The sequence below is a fragment of the Capra hircus genome, chromosome 23 (genome assembly GCF_001704415.2).
Source record: "Capra hircus breed San Clemente chromosome 23, ASM170441v1, whole genome shotgun sequence".
In the NCBI taxonomy this organism is placed as follows: Eukaryota; Metazoa; Chordata; class Mammalia; order Artiodactyla; family Bovidae; genus Capra; species Capra hircus.
In genome coordinates, this window is record NC_030830.1 from 15,008,813 (window position 1) to 15,033,514 (window position 24,702).

Here is a 24,702-nt window from a genome sequence, read left to right on the forward strand (position 1 = left end):
TCTGTGTGTCTGTTTGTGTGTGAGACTGTGTGTCTCTGTGTGTGTGTGGGTTTGTGTGTGTGTGTGTCTGTGTTTGTGTGTGTGTGTGTGCACCTGTGTGTGTGTGTGTGTGTGTGCGTCTGTGTGTCTGTGTCTCTGTGTGTGTGTGGGTTTGTGTGTGTGGGTTTGTGTGTCTGTGTGTGGGACTGTGTGTCTCCGTGTGTGCGTGTTTGTGTGTGTGTGTTTCAGTGTTTGTATCTGTGTGTGTGTGCACCTGTGTGTGTGTGTCTGTGTGTGTGTGTGTCTGTCTGTGTGTGTCTCTGTGTGTGTGTCGGTTTGTGTGTGTGTGTCTGTGTTTGTGTGTGTGTGTCTCCGTGTGTGTGTGTTTGTGTGTGTGTGTCAGTGTTTGTATGTGTGTGTGTGACTGTGTGTGTCTGTGTGTGGGCTGTGTTGTGTCTCTGTGTGTGTGTGTTTGTGTGTGTGTTGTTCTCGTGTTTGTTTGTGTGTGTGTTTCATGTTTGTATCTTTGTGTGTGTGTACCTGTGTGTGTGTGTTGTGTGTGTTTGTGTTTTTGTGTGTGTGTGTCTGTGTGTGTGTGTTTTCGTGTCCCCTGCCTTCTCGGAGCTGCAGCTGCCATTGTAGACGGGCGCTCAGTGGTCCTGCCGGTGGGGAGCACTGGCTCCTGCTCTCTGGGTCCTCCCTCCGCCCGCCCCGTCCAGGTCCTTGGGGAGCGCGCTCTGCTCCGGGCCTGGAAGGATGAGCGGGGCTTCCTTGTCTCCTCTGCTCAGTGGCCCTGCTCCTGAGACCAGGGCGAAGCAGAGGCTACAGCAGCCACGGGGAGGGGGAGCGGGCCTCAGAGACCCCCGAACGTGAGCCCTCCAGAAACCAGCAGAACAGGGGAGGGCCGTGGACCCAGACCGGGAGAAGTCCATCCCCGAGCCACTGTGTCTGCATTGGAGGGTCTGTGGTCAGACGCCTGTTCAAGTGCTTGACCGTCCACACTCCCTGAGCATGTTCAGTTGCCCCCGGGGTCAGAGATGAGCAGACAGGCCCTGTTCACGAGGTGGGGGCGTTTCAGACCACGTCATGGAGGCACGCCGGGTGACATTCCATCCTCCCGCGGGTACTGGAGAGAAAGAGGCGGCTAAGGTTTCAACCAGTGCATCCTAAAGGAAATCAGTCCTGAAGGTTCAGTGGAAAGAGTGATGCTGAAGCTGAAGCTCCAATACTTTGGCCTTCTGATGCAAAGAGCTGACTCATATGAAAAAACCTTGATGCTGGGAAAGATTGAAGGCAGGAGGAGAAAGGGATGACAGAGGATGAGATGGTTGAATGGCATCACGGACTCAACTGGGCATGAGTTTGAGAACACACTGGGAGTTGGCGATGCACAGGGAAGCCTGAAATGCAGCAGTCTACCGGCTCGCAAAGAGTCGGACACAACTGAGCGACTGAACTGCACGAAGCTTTCTGCAGCCGCCCGGGTTCCCTGCTGAGACGTGGGGCCCGAGCCCAGCTGATGCTGAGGTTTGGGTGGAGAGTGGTGCGGGGTCCACTGGCCTCCCTGTGGTGTCATCAGGAGCTGGGCTCCCTCTAACCTGGTGGTGTGACCCACATTCTCAGCCTGTCTCTAGTCCACTGTCTCTGCTGTGCCCAAGTCAGCACCTGAGCCGTGAGGAGAGACAGGCTGCAGAGACGCTACCCTTGGGAGCGGGCAGTGGGGCCAGCGGCGTCAGCGCCCGCCTCCCCCCAGCCTGCGCCCACTGTCGCCTGAAGTGAGCTGTCTGTCCAGCCAGGGTCCGAGGCGTCTGTCCTTCGTCCCCATCAGGCCATCAGCAGGGACCTGTGAGGATGGACGCCGTGGTCCCGGGTGTTACAGAACCTGTCACACAGCTCGGCCTCTGCCCGTCTCTCTCTTAGCTGGATCTACTCCGTTAAATGTCATTGGCAGTTTCTTCAAAACTGTGTTTTTCAATATGATCTTATTAAAATTTTAATAGAATTGCCTTATAATCTCCCGAGCATTTGTCATCAATAAACTCGGAATTCCTGTCCTCGTCATAGTCCTTCCATGGTGGCTCAGGCCGGGAAGAGTCGCCTGCAGTGCGGGAGACCGGGCTTCGATCCCTGGGTTGGGAAGGTCCCCGGGGGATACTGGCTCCCCACTCCAGGATTCCGGCCTGGAGAATCCCACAAACTCGGGGGCGCAGAGAGTCAGACGTGACCGAGCCACGCTCGCTGTCACTTACCGTCCTCCCGGTTGATCTTGTCTGTGACCAGCTCTGGCTTCAAGGAGGGGTGGCCGGTGGGCCTCCCTGGGCCCCGGAGAAGGACCCCTGGCTCAGTGCTCTGCTCTCATTGTCTTCAGAGTCTTTACAGCTTTTAAGCAGAGGGTCCTGCATTCTCATTTTGCACCAGCCCTGCAAATTACGGAGCCAGTCCTGCCGTGGACTACAGAATTTTTTATGGAGAAAAATAGTCTTTTTTCAGATGCTGAGTACCAGGTAAGCTCAAAGCAAATCCTGAGAAATGGAAGATCTTCTCAATCCAGTCTTTTCACATTAAAATATATACACATTTTGGTTGAGATATTTCTATAGTTGGCTTTTGAAATCCACACACCATGTGTTTCCATGAGAGAAAGAGATAGCACAGTTCAGTCACTCAGTCGTGTCTGACTCTTTGCAAGCCCATGGACTGCAGCACACCAGGCCTCCCTGTCCATCACCAACTCTCAGAGCTTACTTAAACTCATGTCCAGCGAGTCGGTGATGCCATGCAAGCATCTCATCCTCTGCCGTCACTTCCCCTCTTCCCTTCAGTCTTTCCCAGCATCAGGGTCTTTTCCAGTGAGTCAGATCTTCACATCAGGTGGCCAAAGTATTGGCGTTTCAGCTTCAGCATCAATCCTTCCAATGAACATTCAGCACTGATATCCTTTAGGATGGACTGGTTGGATCTCCTTGCAGTCGAAGGGACTCTCAAGAGTCTTCTCCACCACCACAGTTCAAAAGCATCACTATTTGGTGCTCAGCTTTCTTTATGGTCCAGCTCTCCCATCCATACATGACCACCTGAAAAACGAGGTAGCCCAGTATGACAGTTAATTTTGTGTGTCACCTTGACTGACTCAGAGGACCAGTTAATTGGTCTAACACCCATTGAGGTGTTGCCGTTAAGGTAGTTTTTACAGGAGATGAGGATTACATGAGTCGACTCTGAGTAAGGCAGACTGGCCGCCAGCACGTGAGAGGCCTGGTGTAGTCAGCTGACAATGACTGAGGTCCCCTAAGGAGGAGGCGCTTTCCTCCAGAGGCCTGTGGACTCAGCTGCACAGAGGTCTTCCCTGCCCCCACCTCCTGTAGCAGGCACAGGCTCCCCTCCCTTCCTCTCTCTCTCTTCAAACCTCAGAAACCGCCAGAAAGTGGTGGCTGTCTGCTTTAGCGCCTGCACTGCCCAGCCCTGTAGTCCCACTCCCCACTCTCAGCCTCCCGGAAGGAGGGCCTGACGGTCCTGGCAGCCCGCTCTGCCTGTACTTGCAACATTCCTTGGCTATCTGAGGTCACAGGTGCAGGTGGCATGTTCCGCCCTCCTGGGAAGGAATAGTCACCTTCCTCTTCCGAGCCAGCGTCCTCGGGTCAATGTCCCTCTGGCCTTTGGCTCACCCTCAGTGCTCCTTGGGCTTCCCGGGTGAGGAATCCGCCTGCCAATACAGCAGATGAAGGGTGATCCCTGGGTCGGGAAGATCCCCTGGAAGAGGAAATGGTTACCCATCCAGGATTCTTGCCTGGGAAACCCTGTGGACAGAGGAGCCTGGTGGGCTACAGTCCATGGGGCCGCAGTGTTGGACACAAATTAGCGACTGAGCAAAGCAAGTGAAATAAATCCTGGAGCAGCAAAGCTGTTGGTGGACACGGTCACGACCCCACCCCCACCTTACCCACCCAGCCCTGCTTTTGTCCCGAGGAGCCCCCAGAGGCACAGACAGCCCTTCCCCCGCTTCATGGCGTGGTCTCACGACCTCAGATCCAAGCACTTTGCCATCCACTGGCAATCTGGAAGAAAGAGCCCATGACGATCCATCTGCTTATGAAAATGGGTCTGAAACAAAATGGCCATTCCTCAAATCCTTGACACAGACGCCCGCATGAGGCACAGTTCCACTTCTGGCTGTGGCCCAGAAGAACTGAGAGCAGTGTCTCAGACACACACCTGCAGCCCCGTGTGTTTAGCAAGATTATTCACAACAACCAAGAGTGCAAGCCTCCCACATGTCCGTGCGGAGACAAATGGTAACAAAGTGTAGTCTCTACACACAACGGAGACACATCCAGCCTTTAAAAGAGGAAGGTAAGCGGGACACAGGCTCTGACGTGGATGACCCTTGAGGATAGGCCGCCAAGTGAAATACACCACTCACAAAAGGACAAATCCCGTGTGATCCAACCCACATTCTTGCCAAAATCTGTACTCCCTGTCTTCCTTGATCTCCCGAGTTTGACACTTTTGGGAAATGAAAGTGGAGGTAGCCTGGGTCACGCTTCAGAGAAAGGGCAGCATACCTCTGACCGACTTCAGACCCTGGACCCTGCCTGTACCTCATTCCTGCCTGCAAGCATGACAACCGTTACCAACAAGTAAGGGGCACTTTAGGTACCAAAGCAGTGGCTTTGGAATTTCTTAGCTCCTGATATTAGGCCCCAGTCTAAGGAACCTCCTGACTCACAAGGTGAGACAAACAGCATTGTAACAGTTGAAGGAAGAAACCGGAGCTGCGTTTGTTCACAGCGCCGATGCTGATGTCAGTGTGCAGCCTGGGGTTATTAACCGCAGCCCCCATGACCGCAGTGGGACGTCGCACCCTTGGGGTGGACGCACAGCCCAGCATCCTTTCCCAGCTGGGGGCCAGACTGACTCTTCGGGATTTCCCAGGGATGGAAAAGTCTGGGTGTCGGCTGGGAACCCACCTGGGTGATGTGTGTGCTCTCACTTCTCTCTGTTGCTTCTATTTCTTTTCTTTTGAGACCTGCATGCTGAAATTAAGTTCAGGGAGCTATCGACAATGAAACCTCTATATTTGTGTGTAACAAGCTGGAATCAGGACTGCCGGCAGAAACACCAATAACCTCCGATACGCAGATGACACCACCTTTATGGGAGAAAGCGAGGGGGAACTAAAGAGCCTTTGATGAGAGTGAAAGAGAGGAAGGAGAAAGTTGGCTGAAAACTCAACATTCAAAAAGGGAAGGTCATGGCATCTGGTCCCATAACTTCATGGCAAATAGATGGGAAAACAGTGGAAACAGTGAGAGACTTCATTTTCTTGGGCTCGAAAATCACGGCAGATGGTGACTGCAGCTGTGAAATTAAAAGACGCTTGCCCCTTGGATGACAACTTATGACCAACCTAGACAGCATATTAAAAAGCAGAGACATTTCTTTCTGACAAAGGTTCATCCAGGGAAAGCTTTGGTTTTCCCAGGAGTCACGTATGGATGTGAGGGTCACATCATAAAAAAGACAGAGCGTCAAAGGATTGATGCTTCTGAACTGTGGGGTTGGAGAGACTCTCGACAGTCCCTATGACTACGAGGAAATCAAACCAGTAGATCCTAAAGGAAATCAGTCCTGAATATCGGAAGGACTGATGTTGAAGCTGAAGCTCCAATATTTTGGCCACCAGATGCAAACACCTGACTCATTGAACAAGACCCTGATGCTGGGAAAGACTGAGGGCTGGAGGAGAAGGGGGTGACAGAGGATGAGATGGTTGCATGGCATCACCGACTCGATGAGTTTGAGCAGGCTCCGAGAATTGGTGATGGACAGGGAGGCCTGGCGTGCTGCACTCCATGGGGTCACAAAGACTTGGACGTGACTGAGCGGCTGAAATGAACTGAACAAGGGGTTTCTTTTGTTAAGGAATCCTTCGAATGGAAAATGAAGGTAAAACTTCTGGCAAACCAATTCAGGACATGGGGACTTAAATGTGGCTCTTCTTCACCTAGAACTGCATGTTTTTCTGCGGAACTCTGTTCTGGATGGTGGTGCAGACAGCAACCTGAAGGCGACCCAGCAGCCGTCGGGGGCTCTCTGCGGTTCTCGGCTCAGACTACCCAATTCCTCAGCCACATCTCCCCTGCTTAGAGCTGGGTCACACCTGCCCTGCCCCCGGCGTGCGGTTCTGAGGCTCTGAGAGCTGAGTCTGCGTGGTTCCAGCTCAGAGAAGTGTTGGTGGCGGGTGCACAGGGAAATGGGCTCCGGCCCACTAGGGCCTGTTGCCCAGAGTCACTGGTTATGAGCCCGGGCAGCCAGGACTGACTGCTTGTGAGTAAACAGGTGTCTTGGTTTCCGATAACCAATCACCACAAACTCAGGGTGAATGTGTCCTGGAAGCTCGCCGTATGCAGGACATTAACATACGCTCCATATCATGTATGTAATTCACATGTAATGTGATCAACAACAGCAGTTAGCGCCAGGGTGTGTGCACGTTCACCTGAGATGCATCCAGGGATCCCAACTGGGCTTCCCCGGGGTCCTGGTTCTGCTCGTGGAGCAGGTAATCTCTGGCCGGGGTGGGGGTCGGGCTGGTGGGGGATACAGGAATCACCTAAACTCTCATCGTGACAAAGTCTCCGCTGGGTCTGGAAAATTCTGTGAAATTGCTGGTGAAGCATTCTCACTTTCGTTTCTATATAAGCCCTTCCCTGTATTCCCCAGGCCAGGTTAGATTCAGCCCAAAGAGACTTTTCCTGTCTTCCTCCGGTTATCGTGGTTTGTGCCCTCCTGGGCTGAATGAGTCTGTGACATCATTATCAGCTGGTGGGCACTGTGCCCCTTGAAGACAGGTGGCACGCCCGGAGGCGTTTCTGTTGTCCTAATGGAGGGAGGCGCAGCTGGCCTCTAGTGGAGGGGCACAGGAGCCACGTCAGGAATGGTCATCGGACCCCACTTGTCAGTGGTGCTGCCTGTGAGAAATGCTGGCCGGACACGAAATCGGGCCCCTTTCACGTCGGAACCCACCACGTCTCCAGCACAGCGATGTGTCTGGAGGTTTCTCCTTGGGGGCCTAGTGGGTGACGTGCAAAGTCCGTGGTGGTATTTCCCGTCAACAGTGGTGGAGACAGATGTGTACCAAGCTTCCCATCACTTCTCACCGAAGTTAAAAAAGGTGACACGCAGTGTCTTCTGCCCACCAACTCTGTGGAGCAAATAGGTGTAACTGCTGTCAGGAAGTCAGGCTCAGACATTCATGAAAAGGAAATACGAGCAATGCTCACACATGTCTTAAACGCGAGCTGAGAGTAACACGTCTGAAACTCTGATTTTGAATTTGAATATTGCTTGTGAAGTATGTCTGCCTCCCTTCTTGTTTCTGCGGCCCCCCTCCTTGGCATCACTCCCATATGCCCACCCCTTGTACCCCAGCCTGTGCGTCCCCCCGACTCCCTGCTCCAGCTGTCCTGTAGGGGGACCACCCTGGGTCCTCCCTTCCCAGCTCTCTGTTCCTGGGCAGGTCACCGCCACCCTCACCGCCCCACCCAGGACCTCTTACCCCTTTCTGAGGCACACTGCAATTGCATCATTTCTGAGTCTCATGGAATTTTACCCCTATCATTTGACTTCTTCTTGAGTGTCTCTTTAGGTCCAACCTGGTCCTTTCCTCTGCGTCATAAATCCACATTAGGACTGAACCGGGATTTTAGAGAGAATCCTCTTTGTGAAACTGAAGATCTGTGTAGGTTTCATAAAAGTCCTTCATCTGGAAAAAACCCTCCGTACAGCCATACTTGAAGTCCCGCGTTTCTGCCACGTGACACACAGGGTGGCTGTGGGGTGAGATTAGTGAGCGGGAGGAGGGTTCCCGGCCCTCTGACTGGGCTGCAGAGCCAAGGGCGCCTCTGTGACTCACACAACCTCATCTCAGCTCCTGGTGCCATTTCAGGGTCTTGACCTCACTGGGGGTGGTGCTGGGTCAGCCTCGTGATCCAGGAATCGCCTGGTTAATCAACGTTCATTTCTAACCACAGCCTGCTCTGTCTTTCAGTGTTGCCAAAAGTGGGACACCTTCCTGGCTCAGGGTCCCTCTTCCCGGGCACCTCTTGTTTATTTACAGAAGCTAAAACACTTGAGGCCCAGGCTGCAGGGAGCAGGGGAGCCAACTGCCCAGCGCTTCATGTTTGGAACCCGGAACCACCAGGCGCCCTTCCCTGGGTTCCGTGTGGTGGGTGCAGACCCTTCCTGATCTGGCTTGGATTTCAAGGCTCTTTACTGCCCCTGTCTTCTCCCCAATCCAATCCGGAACACACGCCGTACCCCTCACCGCCACCTCCAGGGACCTCCCAGGTCATTCTCAGAGAACCTGTTCTCTGACATCACCGGGAAGACCCGGATATAAAATGCTGTTTCCCTCTGCCTCTGGCTGAAGAGCTTTAACATTTGTGCATAATAGCTTCCCCCAGGAAGCCTCACCATTCCTTTAGAAATCTGTCCAGACACTGTGGTTGATGGTATGGATACAAAATCAAATCAAGGGGAATGAGGCTGTCCTTAGGCCGGTCACCTAGCGGGGAACATGGAAGCTCCTCCATAAAGTCCATCCAGAGTGAAGTGTCTGCCGGGGACTTTCTTGGGGAATTTGTGTGTGGCTGCCACCATCTAGATGTTTTCTCATAACATCTAGGAAGTACCCCTGAGCACTTCTGGTGTTCTCATCACCTCTGAGGCATCTCAGGTCAGAGGTCATGTTCTCAGCCAGGTGCCCAGTGCCCAGCCCAGTGCCACGCTCGTGGGAGAGGCTGAGACGTCCCTGCTATTTGAGTTGACAATCTTCATTATGCAAGGATGGAGCACTCATGGGGGAAACAAGTTTAGAGGGAGAAGGTCTTCAAAGTTAAGGAAGAATAAAGTTTAAAGAAAGGTTTTTCAAAGTTAGGGAAGAAACAAGTTTAGAGGGAGAAAGGCCTTCAAAGTTCCAGAAAGCTCTGCAGAACAGGGCCATGCTCAGCATTGCTCTTTGTAGGCCGTTGAGAAATGGCATCTGAGTGCCCGCAGGCAGAGCTGCAGGCACAGTCTTTTGCTAACAATACCCGCACAGGGCTCACTGGGCTGAGAGTTAGGAGGCCAAGGGGGACTGACGTGGTGGTGGTGGGAGATGGTGCTCTGACGGGTGACCCAGACCTGTTGGGGTGCGATTGCCAGGACCAACTCGGTTTCTTCCCTAGAGCTGAAAGTCAGATTAGGAAGTAAAGACTTTGAAAACCACGGACACCTCCTTCCTTCTGGACAGTGTTGGAAAACTTGTGAAATAGCTTCCAGAAAACCTCTCATAAGGTAAGTGTGATTGCAAGGACACTATGCTGATACTCATTGCATTCCTGGGTCGTGAAGATCAGTGCCTTCTTTTTCTTTGTTTTTGGCAGGATCCTTCAGATTCAACCAGATAGGGAAATATTTTTCAGACAAAATGCTACTTTCTTAAAAGTAATCAATATGGAAAATTTAGTTGGAAAAGGTAACATGTCAAAATCCTTCGAGTTTTGATTGATGCTTAGAAGGATTTCATGTCCCCTATTTATCTCTTTCGGGCTCCTCGGTGGCTCAGATGGTAAAGAATTGGCCTGCGATGGCGGATACCCAGGTTCAATCCCTGGGTTGGGAAAATCCCCTGTAGAAGGGAAAGGCTACGCACTCCAGCATTCTGGCCTGCAGGATTCTATACATGAACCATACAGTCCATGGGGTCCCAGAGTCGGACACGACGGAGCGACTTCACTCTCCCTCTGGCGGGGCCTCAGCCTCTGGCCCCAGCTATGACTGACACACAGGCGCGGCTGGGCCGGTGAATCCCGCCTGCGGCTCCTGCGCCTACGCCCCCCATCCTGCTCTGTTCCTACTTGTCTCCTGGGCACCTTCACTTCATGCTCCTCAAGCACCCGAGTCCTCTTCAACAGGAGATGCGGGTTGGATCCCCGGGTCAGCAGTCTCCCCTGGAGCAGGAAATGAACATCCTACGAGTGGATTTTCAGTCCGTGGTAGGCGACAGTCTGTGGGGCCTCAAGGAGTCCGGCACGACTGACCACTAAGCGCAGCAACGCTGCATCTGACCCCTGACCCTCCCCTTCCCCGGCAGGCTCTCTTTCAGCTAATCACATCACAGTGAGCACAGTTACCCGAGCTAGACTAGGAAACGGCTCCTGCCCCGTCACTCCTTTCCTGGCCCCAGGCCCCCAGTCCGCCTGGTTCTCCCATCCTGTGCTGCCCGCCCTCATCAGCTCTGGGCAGCATCCCGTCACTGCTGCACTGCCCAGGCTCAGGCTGGCCTGGCTGTGCCCTGGTCCCCAGAGCCGAGCCCTAGGGGCCCCTGGGGCCTCTCCCCCTGCACCCAGTCCATCCTAAGGGCCGGTGCTGGAGTCAGAAAGGAAACGGGAGGGAAGGAGGGGAGGATATGGATGAATGAAGGAATCCTGTTACTGGTCCAGTTTCAATCTTACAATGGTTCCCCCTGTTCTTGTTCAGTCCCCCAGTCCTGTCTGACTCTTGAGACCCCGTGGACTGCAGCACGCTAGGCTTCCCTGTCCATCACCATCTCCTGGAGTCTGCTCAAACTCTTGTCCATTGAGTTGAAGATGAATCCAACCATCTCTTCTCCTCCTGCCTGCAATCTTTCTCGGCATCAGAGTCTTTAACAATGAGTCAGCTCTTCACATCAGGTGACTAAAGTTTAGAGCTTCAGCTTCAGCATCAGTCCTTCCAATGAATATTCAGGCTTTATTTCCTTTGGGATTGTCTGGTTTGATTGCCTTGCAGTTCAAGGGACTCTCAAGAGTCTTTTCCGACACCACAGCGCCATGACTGACAGATAAAACCCCAATTCCTCAGAGCGGCCTCCAGGTTCTTTCCAGTCCAGCCCTGCCCCATCCTTCCAGCCCTGCCTGCCTCAGCTTGGCCGTTCCCCGGCCCACACCCCCTGCCCGGTCCTGAGTGTACCTCCCGGAGCGGGAGCCCTTTCCCACCAGTGACTCCGCCCGGTTGTTCCTCCTCCAGCCGCCCCTGGACCTCACCCCTCCGTCGAGCCCAGCTCCTCTGTCACCCCGGGAGCCCTGCCCAAGCCCCACCGCATCACTAGCTCCGACCTTCTGGCCCCATCGGGCTGGTTACGTGCCCATCAGAGCCGCCACCCGCTGCACCCAGACACAGCCTCTTTCCCGTCCCTCTGAACCCACAGAAGAGGAAGAGCGTGTTTGATCCGTTTTATCCCTCACCTCCTTTGTGACCTTAGAGTCCTCGGTGCAATCAGTTTCCAACCCATAGAGCTTGGGGGTTTCAGCTCTGCTACGAAGTGGGGCTTCGGGGTAGGAAGATGCTGTTGCCCCCTGAGCAGGTCTAACTGTTGCCCCGCCCTCCGGCATGCCAGGTCCGCCCCGCCCCTCCCGCTCTGCCCCGCCCTCCGGTCGCCCCGCCCCGCCCCGCCCCGCCCCTCCAGCCCAGGTATTTGGGCCCCAGCACCGTGGTCCCTGCCCAGCCAGCTCCTACCTTGTTTGGTACTGTGGGCAGTGGGGCCGAGGCACCGGCCTGCGCGAGGCGGAAAGTGGGCGGGCCGTGTAGCTAGTGCGCCAAGCTGAGTTTCCTTTCGGACCCGGTGGCAGTGGCGGACGTGACGACGCTGTGAGTGTGGATCCGGGCGCCCCGCGTGCTCTTGGGGTCCTGTGAAACGTGTATGCTTCTTACTGGCGTGGGCACTGAATGGAGAAGAGCTGTCCCTTAATGGGAATCTTCCCCTCCCATGGCTCGAAGCTGGGTCTCCTGCACTGCAGGAGGGTTCTTTACCATCTCAGCCACCAGGGAAGTCCAATTTCATTATCTATCGAAGCTCATTGAAACATCTCGTTTGTAAGGAGTCGTGAGACTGGTAATAAGCAGGCGGATTCTTCACCAGCTGAACCATAGGGAAGCCCAAGAACACTGGAGTGGGCAGCCTCTCCCTTCTCCAGCACAGCTTTCCAACCCAGGAATCAGAGCGGGGGCTCCTACAGTGCAGGCAGATTCTCTACCAACTGAGCAACTAGGGAAGTGCATGGGTCTATCTTCTCTGTGTTATATCTTCTTACACCTCTCCTAAAGGTGATAGTGAGCTTTCCTGACAGCTCGCTTAGTAAAGAATCTGCCTGCAATGCAAGAGACCCTGGTTTGATTCCTGGGTTGGTAAGATCACTTGGAGAATGGATAGCCTACCCACTCCAGGATTCTAGGGCTTCCTTGTGGCTCAGCTGGTAAAGAATCTGCCTGCTATGTGGGAGACCTGGGTTGGATCCCTCGGTTGGGAAAGTCCCCTGGAGAAGGGAAAGGCTCCCCACTCCAGTATTCTGGCCTGGAGAATTCCATGGACTGTATTGCCAAGAAAGGTCCGTCTAGTCGAGGCTATGGTTTTTCCTGTGGTCATGTATGGATGTGAGAGTTGGACTGTGAAGAAAGCTGAATGCCGAAGAACTGATGCTTTTGAACTGTGATATTGGACAAGACTCTTGAGAGTCCCTTGGACTGCAAGGAGATCCAACCAGTCCATCCTAAAGGAGATCAACCCTGGGATTTCTTTGGAAGGAATGATGCTAATGCTGAAACTGCAGTACTTTGGCCACCTCATGCGAAGAGTTGACTCATTGGAAAAGACTCTGATGCTGGGAGGGATTGGGGTCAGGAGGAGAAGGGGATGACAGAGGATGAGATGGCTGGATGGCATCACTGACTTGATGGACGTGAGTCTGAGTGAACTCCGGGATTTGGTGATGGACAGGGAGGCCTGGCATGCTGCAATTCATGGGGTTGCAAAAAGTCGGACACAACTGAGAGCCTGAACTGAACTGAACTGAACTGATGGTCCATGGAGTCGAAAGAGTCTGAGCGACATTCACCTTCACTGTCATAAATACCTTTGTGCTTGACTTGAGTACAGCTTCAGAAATACTTTTCACAGCCATTGTCCTGCTCTGTGCGCTGAGAAATGTATTTGAGGCTTCCCAGGTGGCTCAGTGGGAAAGAATCCACCTGCCAGGACAGGAAACTCAGGTTTGATCTCTGGGTCCAGAAGATCCCCTGGAGGAGGGCATGGCAATCCAGTCCAAAATTCCTGCCTGAAGAATCCCATGGACAGAGGATCCTGCCTGAAGAATCCCATGGACGAGGAGCCTGGTGGGCTATAGTCCACGGGGTCATCAAAGAGTCGGACATGACTTAGTGACTAAACAGTAACAGCTATTCTTAATTACACTGGAAACACTGGGGCACCACATTGTAGCATCATTTGCACAGTGTGAAAAGAAATTGCGGTCTTACTTTGTCCCTATTGGAAATGAATGGTTCTCGAACTGTTCAAGTTTCTATTTGAAAAAGGAGGGTTTAGTTTGCTGTCCTCCCCCCTCTCTCTCTGTCTCGTTTTTGGGGAGGGGGCGCTGCCACAGGGATGAGGGGTGGACTGCAGAGCCATGACCTGCTGCTCAGCTCTCACTCTGCTTCTTGGAGCCCAGCAGAACTAAGCCTCTTTTTAAATCAGCTCTTTGCGGGAGCTGCTTTTGCTCCATTCTTTCCCATGTTGGACTACTTCCTTGATTCTGGCTGCTCTGCAGGTCAGCCGTCACAGAGTTTGCTAATTAGACTCATTTTGTGTTGTTTCTGATAGCCTTGTTCCTGAGTTGAGTCTGCAGGGCCTGAACTATCAGAGCAATTCCCACCAGCGCTGGGGACCAGGACCCTCCCGAGTCCCTGCCCGGGGGGCTCGGTGCCGCCTCTGGGGTTCTGTGTCAGTGCCCTGGGCAGTGCGCGAAGCGGCGCTTCCTGTTTGATTTCGGGGCCTGCATCAGCGTGGGCTGTTCGCCTGTCTCACAGTTCATGTACTTTCTGCCATCAGAGTATCCTGAGCAAACCTCTGGGCCTCACCTCGTCATTCCTTCCTTTTCAGTTTAGTGATTTTACAGGGAGTGGGTATGCTCTCGCCTTTAATGACCATCAGCAACTGTTGTCAGTGGCGAAAAACAACTATTACCAGCCTCGCTGTGGCCTTTGAAGACCAGTGACCTTCTGGTTTCCTCTGTATTAGTGTTAAGCTATTGGATACTAAGGCCTGTCCTGCGGGCTCAGTGGAAAGAATCCTTCTGCAAGGCAGGAGCCTCGGGTTCATCCCTGGGTCGGAAAGATCCCCTGGAGGAGGAAATGGAAACCCACTCCAGTTTCTTGCCTGGAAAATCCATGGACAGAGGGGCCAGGTAGGCTGTAGTCCGCGAAGTCACAAAAGAGTCAGACGTGACTCAGCTACTGAGCAAGAAACTGGATACTAAAGATGGAAGAGAATGTGTAGGGATAGTGTTTCTTCTCCTCTACGTTCTTCCTGGCTGGTCGAATAATTAAATGGACCTCAGACAAATCGATAGCAGAAAACCAAGCCCACTGAATTTTGTGCGAACCTCGAAGAAACAAGGCTCAAGAAGTGACCAGGCAGGCAGCTTTGTGTGTGTGAAGATTTGACGAGACAAGGGGGTTTGCCTGGGGCAGCAAGGTCGTGAAGTAACAGGGTTTGCTGGTCTCTTGAACAGCCTTTTCAGCCTTTCGTTCCCCTCTTTGGCCTTAAAGATGTCTCTCTGCCTCCTGGTACAGGAGGGTATTTCCACGGGGAGATGTATTTTCAGCTCCAGGGGGAACAGAAGAAGGGCAGCGTATGCTTTCTGCACCAGCTGTTTCTCAAGTCGCTTTACTTCAGAGCAATCAGTGTGCTGCAGTGGAGTGTTCTGGGGTGAGCTGCCCTGCACCCATCAGGAGCACAGATGACCTGGTGCGTCCCCGTCCTCATGCAGGGAGCAGAAATCAGGGAGCTGACGCAGGGCCCGGAGCGGGGCTGCCAGCCTGCACGCCCTGCGGCTTCGGGCCCTGTCCTCGGGCTCACCTGCTTGTTTCTCCCAGGTCGGTATCTAGGACTGATGCTGCTTTCTGTTGAGGAACTGGGGATCTCTCAGCTGTCATCCCTCACACCTGGCAGAGAGGCCCTGAACCCTCACACACCCCCGCCCGTCCCCACAGTATCCTGTTCTGGACCAAACGCCTCCCTTGTCGGGGCTGTTCACCTCCGAGGCCGGGCCCTGGAGGTGGACGTGGATGCGTCCCAAGCCCTTGACCTGAGCGGGGTGACAGGGCCTGGGCCTGGGGCCGCAGGAGCTCAGCAAGAGGCCCTGGATTCGGGCTTTGGCACAGGTGGAGCTCCCAGAGGAGGAGGCCTTGGCGTCAGGGAGCTTGTCGTCGAGGCTCTCATGCTTCTTTGGACGGGATTTGCTTCTCCTTTATCTCAAGGCTCCAGCTTACGCTAAGCGGGGCCTTTCTCTCTCTTTACATAACGTTCAACTTGTGTGACTGTGTGTTTGGATTGATCATTTTGATGATTCTTGTTATAAAATCGTACCTAGAGGCCCAAACACAGCGAACAGTCTAGAAATGGGAGCAAAAGCCAACAGTACCTTCCCAACCCTCCCAGATCGTGTCCCAGCGCCCTCTCTGTATCAGCGTTGTCTCTCAGCCGTGTTCACATGTCAGAAGCCCACAGGGGGGTCTGAGGCCCTGAGGAAACCGAGTTTTGTGGGTGTACCTGTTTGCCCATCGAAGCAGAGCGTCAGTGCTAACAACAGTTAAGAGCAGAGTGAGACGCGATCGACCTGTGGCCTGAATTTGTGTCACACTGATTTTAAAAACATCCTTTCAGCCTCGCCACCATGGATGAGCTGTCAGCATCAAACGGCACCTTTGCCTTGACCCTTCTGAAAAAGCTGGGTGAGGACAACTCGAAAAATGTGTTTATCTCGCCCCTAAGCCTCTCCTCTGCCCTGGCCATGGTCCTCATGGGGGCCAGGGGCAACACCGCAGCCCAGATGTGCCAGGTACGTTCGGGAAGCCGGTTCTGGGTGGCAGCCAACGCTCTTTCTTTGGCCCATGAGCTGCTGTCTGTGATTCGAATCCCACAGGCCGTGCTGACAGATAGGCCTCGCTCTCCTGTAGTCAGGGTGTACTGCAGTTGTGGGTTTTTATCTGTTTCTTTTTTTTAGACGCTTTCTCTAAATAAGAGCAGTGGGGGAGGTGAAAATGTCCACCAGGATTTCCAGAACCTTCTCAGTGAAGTTAATAGGATGGACACACAGTACTTACTCAGAACGGCCAACCGGCTTTTTGGAGAGAAGACTTACGATTTCCTCTCGGTAAGTCACACTCTCGATTGCCCGAAGCAGGTAGAGACCGAGGTTGTGTGGAGACGGGAGGCAGGCCTTGTGGTGCAGAGAGGCCTTGTGGGCTGAGACCCACACGGTGGGCAGGGTGTGGGACCCCAGTCACGACCTCATGCTTCCTGGAACCGTTTGGTCATCACCTGTAAGAGGAGCCCTGTAACAGGCCTGTTCACGTGTTCCTGAAGCTTCGATGAGATGATTGTCAGAGAACTAACACAGACCACACCACACTTGCAGGTGAGCTGGCCCAAACAGGGGAGTGATCGAATCGAACATTTCTGATGTTGTTTTTCACACGTTGGAGTCTTCCGTGTATCGTGAGACGCAGCCGCCGGCCCCTGGGGGGGCGTGATGTGGGGCCCAGCCCCGGCCGAGCCGGCAGGGACCGTGTGTGTGGTTCTGTCCTGCGTGTGCGTCCTACTCAGATGGACTTTAGAAGGAAGCGACAGAGGGAGGCTCTCAGATCTCAGTGAATTCTGCCCCATTCCCGCCCCGATGGCTACAGCCCTTCCCATCGTCCTCAGGAAGGGTAGCGGGTGGGCAGTCCACCCTCTGCTCAGCGCTCCAGGCCTGAGCCTTTAACATTCTGGTTGTTCATGAGACTGAGCAGCTTTGCATGTGGATCAAACATTCGCATCTTTTCTGAAAATTGCCTATTTATGTGTCCTTTGTGTAGTTTTTCTTTTAGGTTTTATGTCTTTTTTTTTTTTTAATTAGCTCTTTGTATGTTTAGGATAGAGATCCTATTCTGTTACATGACTTTTTTCATTGTTTTTCATACTTGTTTCAGCCTCTAAATTAACTGTTTTAAAACAGGTGGTGTAAAGTGACCGTAGCCAGCATGAGGTCAAATATTTGTGGGTTTGTACAGTTTGGTGTGAATTTTTTTACAACTTGGTTTACTTGTTTTGATCAGTCTTAGCTACATGCTAATTTATTGTCTTCTTTGTATAAGACTTAGATATACAGAAAAGCAAAATTTCCAATAAACACAATGAATTGGCTAATTTTCCTTAACTTCTTTCTTTTCTGGTGGAAATTTGAAGACAAGGATTGATATTTATTTATTTATTTTAATTGGAGGCTAATTACTTACAATATTGTACTGGTTTTGCCATACATGGCTATGAATCTGCCCCGGGTGTGCATGTGTTCCCCATCCAGAACCCCCTCCCTCCACCCTCCCCACACCATCCCTCTCATCATTCCAGTGCCCCAGCCCCGAGCATCCCGTGTCATGCATTGAACCTGGACTGGTGATTCGTTTCATATATGATATTATCCATGAGCCAAGGCCATTCTCCCAAATCATCCCACCCTCGCCCTCTCCCACAGAGTCCAAAAATCTGTTCTGTACATCTGTGTCTCTTTTGCTGTCTCCCATACAGGGTTATCATTACCATCTTTATAAATTCCATATATATGTGTTAGTATACTGTATCGGTGTTTTTCTTTCTGGCTTACTTCACTCTGTATAATAGGCTCAGTTTCATCCCCCTCATTAGAACTGATTCAAATGTATTCTTTTTAATGGCTGAGTAATACTCTATTGTGTATATGTACCACAGCTTTCTTACCCATTCATCTGCTGATGGACAGCTAGGTTGCTTCCATGTCCTGGCTATTATAAACAGTGCTGCGAGGAACATTGGGGAACACGTGTCTCTTTCAATTCTGGTTTCCTTGGTGTGTACGCCCAGCAGTGAGATTGCTGGGTCGTATGGCAGTTCTATTTCCAGTTTTTTAAGGAATCTCCACACTGTTCTCCATAGTGGCTGTACTAGTTTGCATTCCCACCAACAGTGTAAGAGGGTTCCCTTTTCTCCCCACCCTCTCCAGCATTTATTGCTTGTGGACTTTTGGATCGCAGCCATTCTGATGGGCCTGAGATGGTCCTCACTGTGGTTTTGGTTTGCATTTCTCTGATAATGAGTGATGTTGAGCATCTGTTCATGTGTTTGTTAGCCATCTGTATGTCTTCTTTGGAGAAATGTCTATTTAGTTCTTTGGCCCGTGTTCTGATCGGGTCGTTTATTTTTCTGGAATTGAGCTGCAGGAGCTGCTTGTATATTTTTGAGGTTAGTTGTTTGTCAGTTGCTTCATTTGCTGTTATTTTCTCCCGTTCTGAAGGCTGTCTTTTCACCTTGCTTAGAGTTTCCTTTATTGTGCAGAAGCTTTTCATTCTAATTAGGTCCCATTTGTTTATTTTTTCTTTTATTTCCAAATTCTGGGAGGTGGGTCATAGAGGATCCTGCTGTGATTTATGTCAGAGAGTGTTGCCTATATTCTCCTCTAGGAGTTTTATAGTTTCTGGTCTTACGTTTAGATCTTTAATCCATTTTGAGTTTATATTTCTGTATGGTGTTAGAAAGTGTTCTAGTTTCATTCTTTTACAAGCGGTTGACCAGTTTTCCCAGCACCACTTGTTAAAGACATTGTCCTTTCTCCACTATATATTCTTGCCTCCTTTATGAGGTGTCCGTAGGTGTGTGGATTTATCCCTGAGCTTTCTATTTTGTTCCATTGATCTATATTTCTGTCTTTGTGCCAGTACCATACTGTCTTGATGACTGTGGCTTTGTAGTAGAGCCTGAAGTCAGGCAGGTTGATTCCTCCAGTCCCATTCTTCTTTCTCAAGATTGCTTTGACTATGCGAGGTGTTTTGTATTTCCATAGAAATTGTGAAATTATTTGTCATAGCTTTGTGAAAAATACCGTTGGTAGCTTGATTGGACTGCACTGAATCTGTAGATTGCTTTGGGTAAAGTACGGAGCGCCTCTTGAGTTTGCGCGTCCTCCTTGCACAGGGGCCGCGCGACCCTCTCTGTACGGGTCTGACTTTAGTCTCTGTGCTGCCGAGCGAGCACTCATTGTTCTTCTGATGAATTTGTGGGGGACAAAGTGGTCTCCTCATCCTATCCCTCTGCCATCTTAGGAAGCCCCAAGAAAAGCATTGATATTTAAAACGTTATTTTGATATGGAATATAAAATCAAAAGATGAGAAATATTTGTCAGTTATTTCATAGTGATCGACTGTTCCAAGGATCCAATACCAATCACAGTGTATAATTAGATATTCCTTTAGTTTTTTTTTGACTGGTCATTACTTACTAAATAGTAATTAAAGAAGCAGGCACTTGTTTTCAGATGTGTTTAAAAGCTGTTGAAAACACCCAGGGTATGATGGGGTATCGACTTGGAGGTGACCACTTTGCTTCCAGACTATTTTCTTAGAGTGAGACGCTGACATCTTTTCAAAAGCCGCGATTAAGAGTGGAGCAGTAGGTTGGCAGAGCCTGAACGACGTGAGGGTTCTATGAAATGAGGCTCCCGGACCACAAGATGCAGGGTCCAAGGTGTGGGGAGAACTCAGCCACGTGACATCGGACAGAGCCAATTCCCCCGGTCCTCAGAGCACCTCTGAGACGTAGCTACCTCCAGGATGCAAGGAAGCCAGAGAGACGCAGCGACCTTTCCAGGGTCACACAGGAGGGAAGCCCGGAACGCGTGCTGGCGGCAGTGTTGCCACGTTGCCCTGAATGGCTGTGTTGTTGTTGCTTAGTCGCTCAGTTGTGTCTGACTCTTTGCGACCCCATGGACTGTAGCCCACCAGGCTCCTCTGTCCTTGAGATTGTCCAGGCAAGGATACTGGAGTGGGTTACCATTTTCGTCTCCAGGTGATCTTCCCACAAAGAGATCAAACCCTCGTCTCCAACATTGGCAGGCGTATTCTTTCCACCGTGCCACCTGGGAAGCCTGTGCTTTACTCAGTTATTTATTCAGTGTAGCTGAAAACTGAGACACGGATTGAAGGTTAATTGTGCACATTCGTTTGTCCATTACACAAGTAACCTTCAAATGATCTGTGTCGAGGTTATGCGTGGTGAAGAAGTCAGCTGTTGGCGTTGTCTCTTTCTGTAGCCATGTGATTCTGTCATTCCATCTCTCCTAGTGTTTCAAAGATGCCTGCCGCGTGTTCTACCAAGCAGAGATGGAAGAGCTGGACTTTGTCAGCGCTTCGGAGGAGTCCAGGAAGCACATAAACACCTGGGTAGCTGAAAAGACAGAAGGTGAGGACGTGTCACTACTTCTGTTTGCACAATATTTGAATCGGTCTTATTTTCCATCAGTTCCTTCTCAAGACCATCGAATGTAAACAAAAATGGCTTTTTTCTCTAAAGACCTGGAACTTTCAAATCCACTTCTGAAATTTAATCAGCAACCAATTTCTCCAGCTTTCCCCTCCTCATCAATATTCGGTGCACCTCTTCCAGAGCAATCACACCTTGACTTTTGGCTGTTGCGGTTAATGTTCCTATAGTCTGCCTTTTCACAAAGGGTGGAAGGAAGACTCTGGATGCGGTGCCACCTCCCTGCCTGTCCAGCAGAGTGCGTGCTCTGCGGGTCGCTGAGCGTCACTGCAGGACACACGGTCAGGCCCTGGGCCACCTGCGCTTCTTCGTTTCCGTGCTGTCCACACTGGCTCCGACCTCTCCCCTTCAGGAGGGTCCCCTCAGGCTGTAGACCGGACATTCCTTTTTCTGTCCCTATGAATAATTCTGCCTTTATTATTTGTTCATTTTATGTGTTTTATGCAACTCATGGTATTTTTCTGAGCAGAGACTTGAAGGTTTTTGTCCCTGATTTTGCTTTAGGGGCCAGGCTCCCTGCATGGGTCTCCCTGGTGGCTCAGATGGCAAAGAATCCACCTGCCAATGCAAGAGAGACGGGTTGGATCCCTGGGTCAGAAAGATCCCCTGGAGAAGGATATGGCAACCTGCTCCCATATTCTTGCCTGGGGAACCCCATGGACGCAGGAGCCTGGTGGGCTACAGTCCACGGGGTCACAAAGAATGCGACCCAACTTATCGAGTAAACAGACAACTCTCTGCATGTGGTTGTCTGGGGGACAGTGAACCCTCTGGTCTGGGCACTGACTCCTCCAGGGGATGCGCCAGGAATTACTGTGCCCAGCACCTCCACCAGGAAACCCTGTTAGCTAACTGGTCCTTTAAATCTTCTTTGCAGATAAAATTAGAGACTTGCTCTCTGCAAATTCGGTTAACCCCATGACACGTCTGGTTCTCGTGAATGCCATCTACTTCAAAGGAAACTGGGATAAACAGTTTAACAAAGAAAACACCAGGGAAAGGCCATTCAAAGTCAGCAAGGTGAGCAAGAATGTTTCATAAAGCGAAGGTTCTTAGAATTGGTCCCTGGGGTCCCCTTCATTTTCAGAACAGGCGAGAAGGCTGACCTCAAGGAACTTGAGCCTCTTGTGGCCTTGGCGGCCCAGATGTGGATCCGGGCAAACCCTGGTTTCCTCTCCCCCTGCTCCTCCTCTGAGGTATCATCAGGGGCGGTCCGTGCGGTGGGTGTTCCGTCTTGTATAGCACATCCCACGGGGCAGCTCGCAGGTCTCTGGGCCTGCTAGAACCCCCAAGATCCAGTTCAAATTCCAGACTGTGGCTGTGACGCTCATGGGCCTGGATCCTACCGTCTGACCCCTCCCGTCAGGAGCTACCTACACAGACACCTTTCTATGCAGGGCGTCCAGGAGCCTCCCTAGCGGTCTCCACGGCCCGGGTTCCTGGTTCCTGTGTCCCTCCTCTGACTCTCACAGAGCCGTGGCCCCTCACAGTGGCTCTGATGCCCCACAGCCCCTCGGGCCCGTGTGCAGGACCCGGGAGGTTACTTGGAAGTTTTCCTGAGGATGGTGGCTGGGCTGAGAGTGGCGGGGGTAGGAAGCACAAGTGAGATTGCCTTGTGGTTTTCTGATCCTTGTATCTATTTACTCGGCTGTGCGGGGCTCCTTGCCGCTCAGCCTTTCCTGCTGCTGCCCTGGCGGAGGTCCTCTGGGCTCGGGGCTCGGGCTTCTCCTGCTGGTGCTTCTCCTGGTGTGGAGCTCGGGCTCTGGGCCCGTGACCGCAGGAGCTGCGGCTCCCGGGCTCTCAGCCCAGGCTCAGTAGCTGTGGCCCGGGCTTAGAAGCCCCTGGGCTGTGGGGTCTTCCCAGACCAGGGCTGGAGCCTGTGTCTCCAGCATTGGAAGGCAGATTATTTACCCCTGAGCCACCAGGAAGCCCTGTTGTCTTTAAAACCAGAGCCCACATGGTTGTTCACGGTAGCTGTGGGCGGGAAGCCAGGCGCCCAGGACACGGCAGGGTTTGACGGCGGGATGAGTGGTGTCGCCATGAGCAGAGGTGGGAACGTTCAGATGGAGCAGGTGGAGGGGACACGAGCCGCCAGTGTGCGAGCCGAGCTGGAGGCTCCTTTGTGTCCGGATGAGGATGTCAGGCAGGTAGGCGCCGGGGGCGAGGTCCTGCCGGGAACGTCCAACGGAGCCCTCCTGGGTCAGCAGGAGAACAGCAGCCTGAGGCCTGAGCGCTGGGAACCAGGGGTGGGAGCTGGAGCCGTGCAGATGAGCTGACGAGGCGGAGCTGGGGGTGGGGTGGTCTGGAGACAAGACAGAGTGTGTGGGCGCAGGGGGCCGGCTCTGATGACTCGTCCCGCGTGTCCACGGGTCTTGTTTCAGTTAACGTTTATCCATTTCCTTTATAGAACGTGGAGAAACCTGTGCAGATGATGTTCAAGAAGTCCACCTTTAAAATGACCTACATTGAAGAAATAAGCACCCAGATTCTGGTGCTTCCCTATGTTGGCCAAGAGCTGAACATGGTCATCCTGCTGCCCAGTGAAAGCACGGACTTGAACACGGTAGCCAGGCAGCCATGGCCCCGAGGCCTGGGTTCTCGTTGGGATCCCTGCTGGGCAATGGGCTCCGGGAACTCGTGTGCAGTCGGCAGGCCGCCCCGGGCCAACGGGCGCAGCGTGTGGGTCACAGCAGAAAGTCCCCAGGGCAGCGCTGCTGCAGACCCTGAGATCTTCTACCTTCTCCTCCAGGTGGAAAAGGCCCTGACCTACGAGAAATTCGTCACTTGGACGAAGCCAGATACGATGGACGAGGATGAGGTGGAGGTGTTCCTGCCCCGTTTCTCGCTGGAGGAGAGTTACGATATGGAAGGCGTCCTCCGAGACCTGGGCATGACAGACGCATTTGAGGCGGCCCAGGCCGACTTCAGCGGGATGTCGTGCCAGCAAGACTTGCACCTGTCCAAGATAGTGCACAAGTCCTTCGTGGAGGTCACTGAGGAGGGCACAGTAGCTGCGGCTGCCACAGTGGCCAGGATCACCCCGAGAATCCTGAGGATCCTGCCCCGGTTCTGTGCCGACCGCCCCTTCCTCTTCTTCATCCAGCACGGCAAGACCGGGGCCATCCTGTTCTGCGGCCGCTTCTGCTCGCCGTGACGAGGTGTGGGGGCCCCCTGGTGCTCCTCTCTGCTCTCCCCGATCTCTGCGAAGAGCTGAAACCCCATGTGACCTTGGTGAAGGTCCACAAATAAAGGGCTGAACGAGACCACCTGTGTGTGTGTCTGTGTGTGTGTGTCTCTGTGTGTGGGACTGTGTGTGTGTGGGTCTGTGGGTCTGTGTGTGTGCGGGGGGGTGGGTCTGGGTGTGTCTTGGTCTGTTTGTGTCTGTGTGTGTGTGTCTGTGTGTGTGTGTCTCTGTGTGTGTATGTCTGTGTGTGTGTCTGTGTGTGTGTGTGGGTCTGTGTTTGTATGTCTCTGTGTGTGTGTGTGTCTCTGTGTGTCTGTGTTTGTGTGTGTGTGTGTCTGTGTGTGTGTGTCTTTTTGTGTCCCGTGCCTTCTCGGAACTGTAGCTGCCATTGGAGGCGGGCGCTCGGTGGTCCTGCTGGTGGCGAGCACTGGCTCCTTCTCTCTGGGTCCTCCCTCCACCCGCCCCGTCCAGGCCCTCGGGGAGAGCGCTGTCTGCTCCGGGCCTGGAAGGATGAGCGGGGCTTCCCTGTCTCCTCTGCTCAGTGGCCCTGCTCCTGAGACCAGAGAGAAGCAGAGGCTATGGCAGCCACAGGGAGGGGGAGCGGGCCTCAGAGACCCCCGAACGTGAGCCCTCCAGAAACCAGCAGAACAGGGGAGGGCCGTGGACCCAGACCGGGAGAAGTCCATCCCCGAGCCACTGTGTCTGCATTGGAGGGTCTGTGGTCAGAGGCCTGTTCAAGTGCTTGACCGTCCACACTCCCTGAGCATGTTCAGTTGCCCCCGGGGTCAGAGATGAGCAGACAGGCCCTGTTCACGAAATGGGGGCGGTTCTGACCAAGTCATGGAAGCACGCCGGGTGACTTTCCATTGTGCCGCTGGTTCTGGAGAAAAAGAGGTGGCTAAGGTTTCATTCTAAAGGATATCAGACCTGAATATTCATTGGAAGGACTGATGGTGAAGCTGAAGCTCCAACTTTCGCCACCTGATGCAAAGAGCTGACTCATTTGAAAAGACCCTCATGCTGGGAAAGATTGAAGGCGGGAGAAGAAGGGGATGACAGAGGATGAGATGGTTGGGTGGCATCACCGACTCAATGGACTTGGGTTTGGATGAACTCCGGGAGTGTGTG

General features: G+C 52.7%; 1 protein-coding gene across 1 annotated transcript; it reads left to right on the forward strand.

Annotated features, from left to right (window-relative positions):
• Nucleotides 15,724-23,647, forward strand: LOC102174613 (serpin B6). Its single transcript, XM_005696912.3, has 6 exons — nt 15,724-15,896; nt 16,062-16,211; nt 20,192-20,309; nt 21,268-21,410; nt 22,798-22,953; nt 23,140-23,647. The coding sequence occupies exons 1-6, from the start codon at nt 15,732-15,734 to the stop codon at nt 23,542-23,544; spliced, it is 1,137 nt and encodes a 378-aa protein (XP_005696969.2). The 5' UTR covers nt 15,724-15,731; the 3' UTR covers nt 23,545-23,647.

Bases quoted from the DNA above. Each gene is read 5' to 3' on its own strand.
- LOC102174613 (XM_005696912.3), top strand. From the start codon at position 15,732: ATGGATGAGCTGTCAGCATCAAACGGCACCTTTGCCTTGACCCTTCTG. The intron at 16,212-20,191 runs GTAAGTCACACT...CATCTCTCCTAG, and splicing joins AGACTTACGATTTCCTCTCG to TGTTTCAAAGATGCCTGCCG. The intron at 21,411-22,797 runs GTGAGCAAGAAT...TTTCCTTTATAG, and splicing joins GGCCATTCAAAGTCAGCAAG to AACGTGGAGAAACCTGTGCA.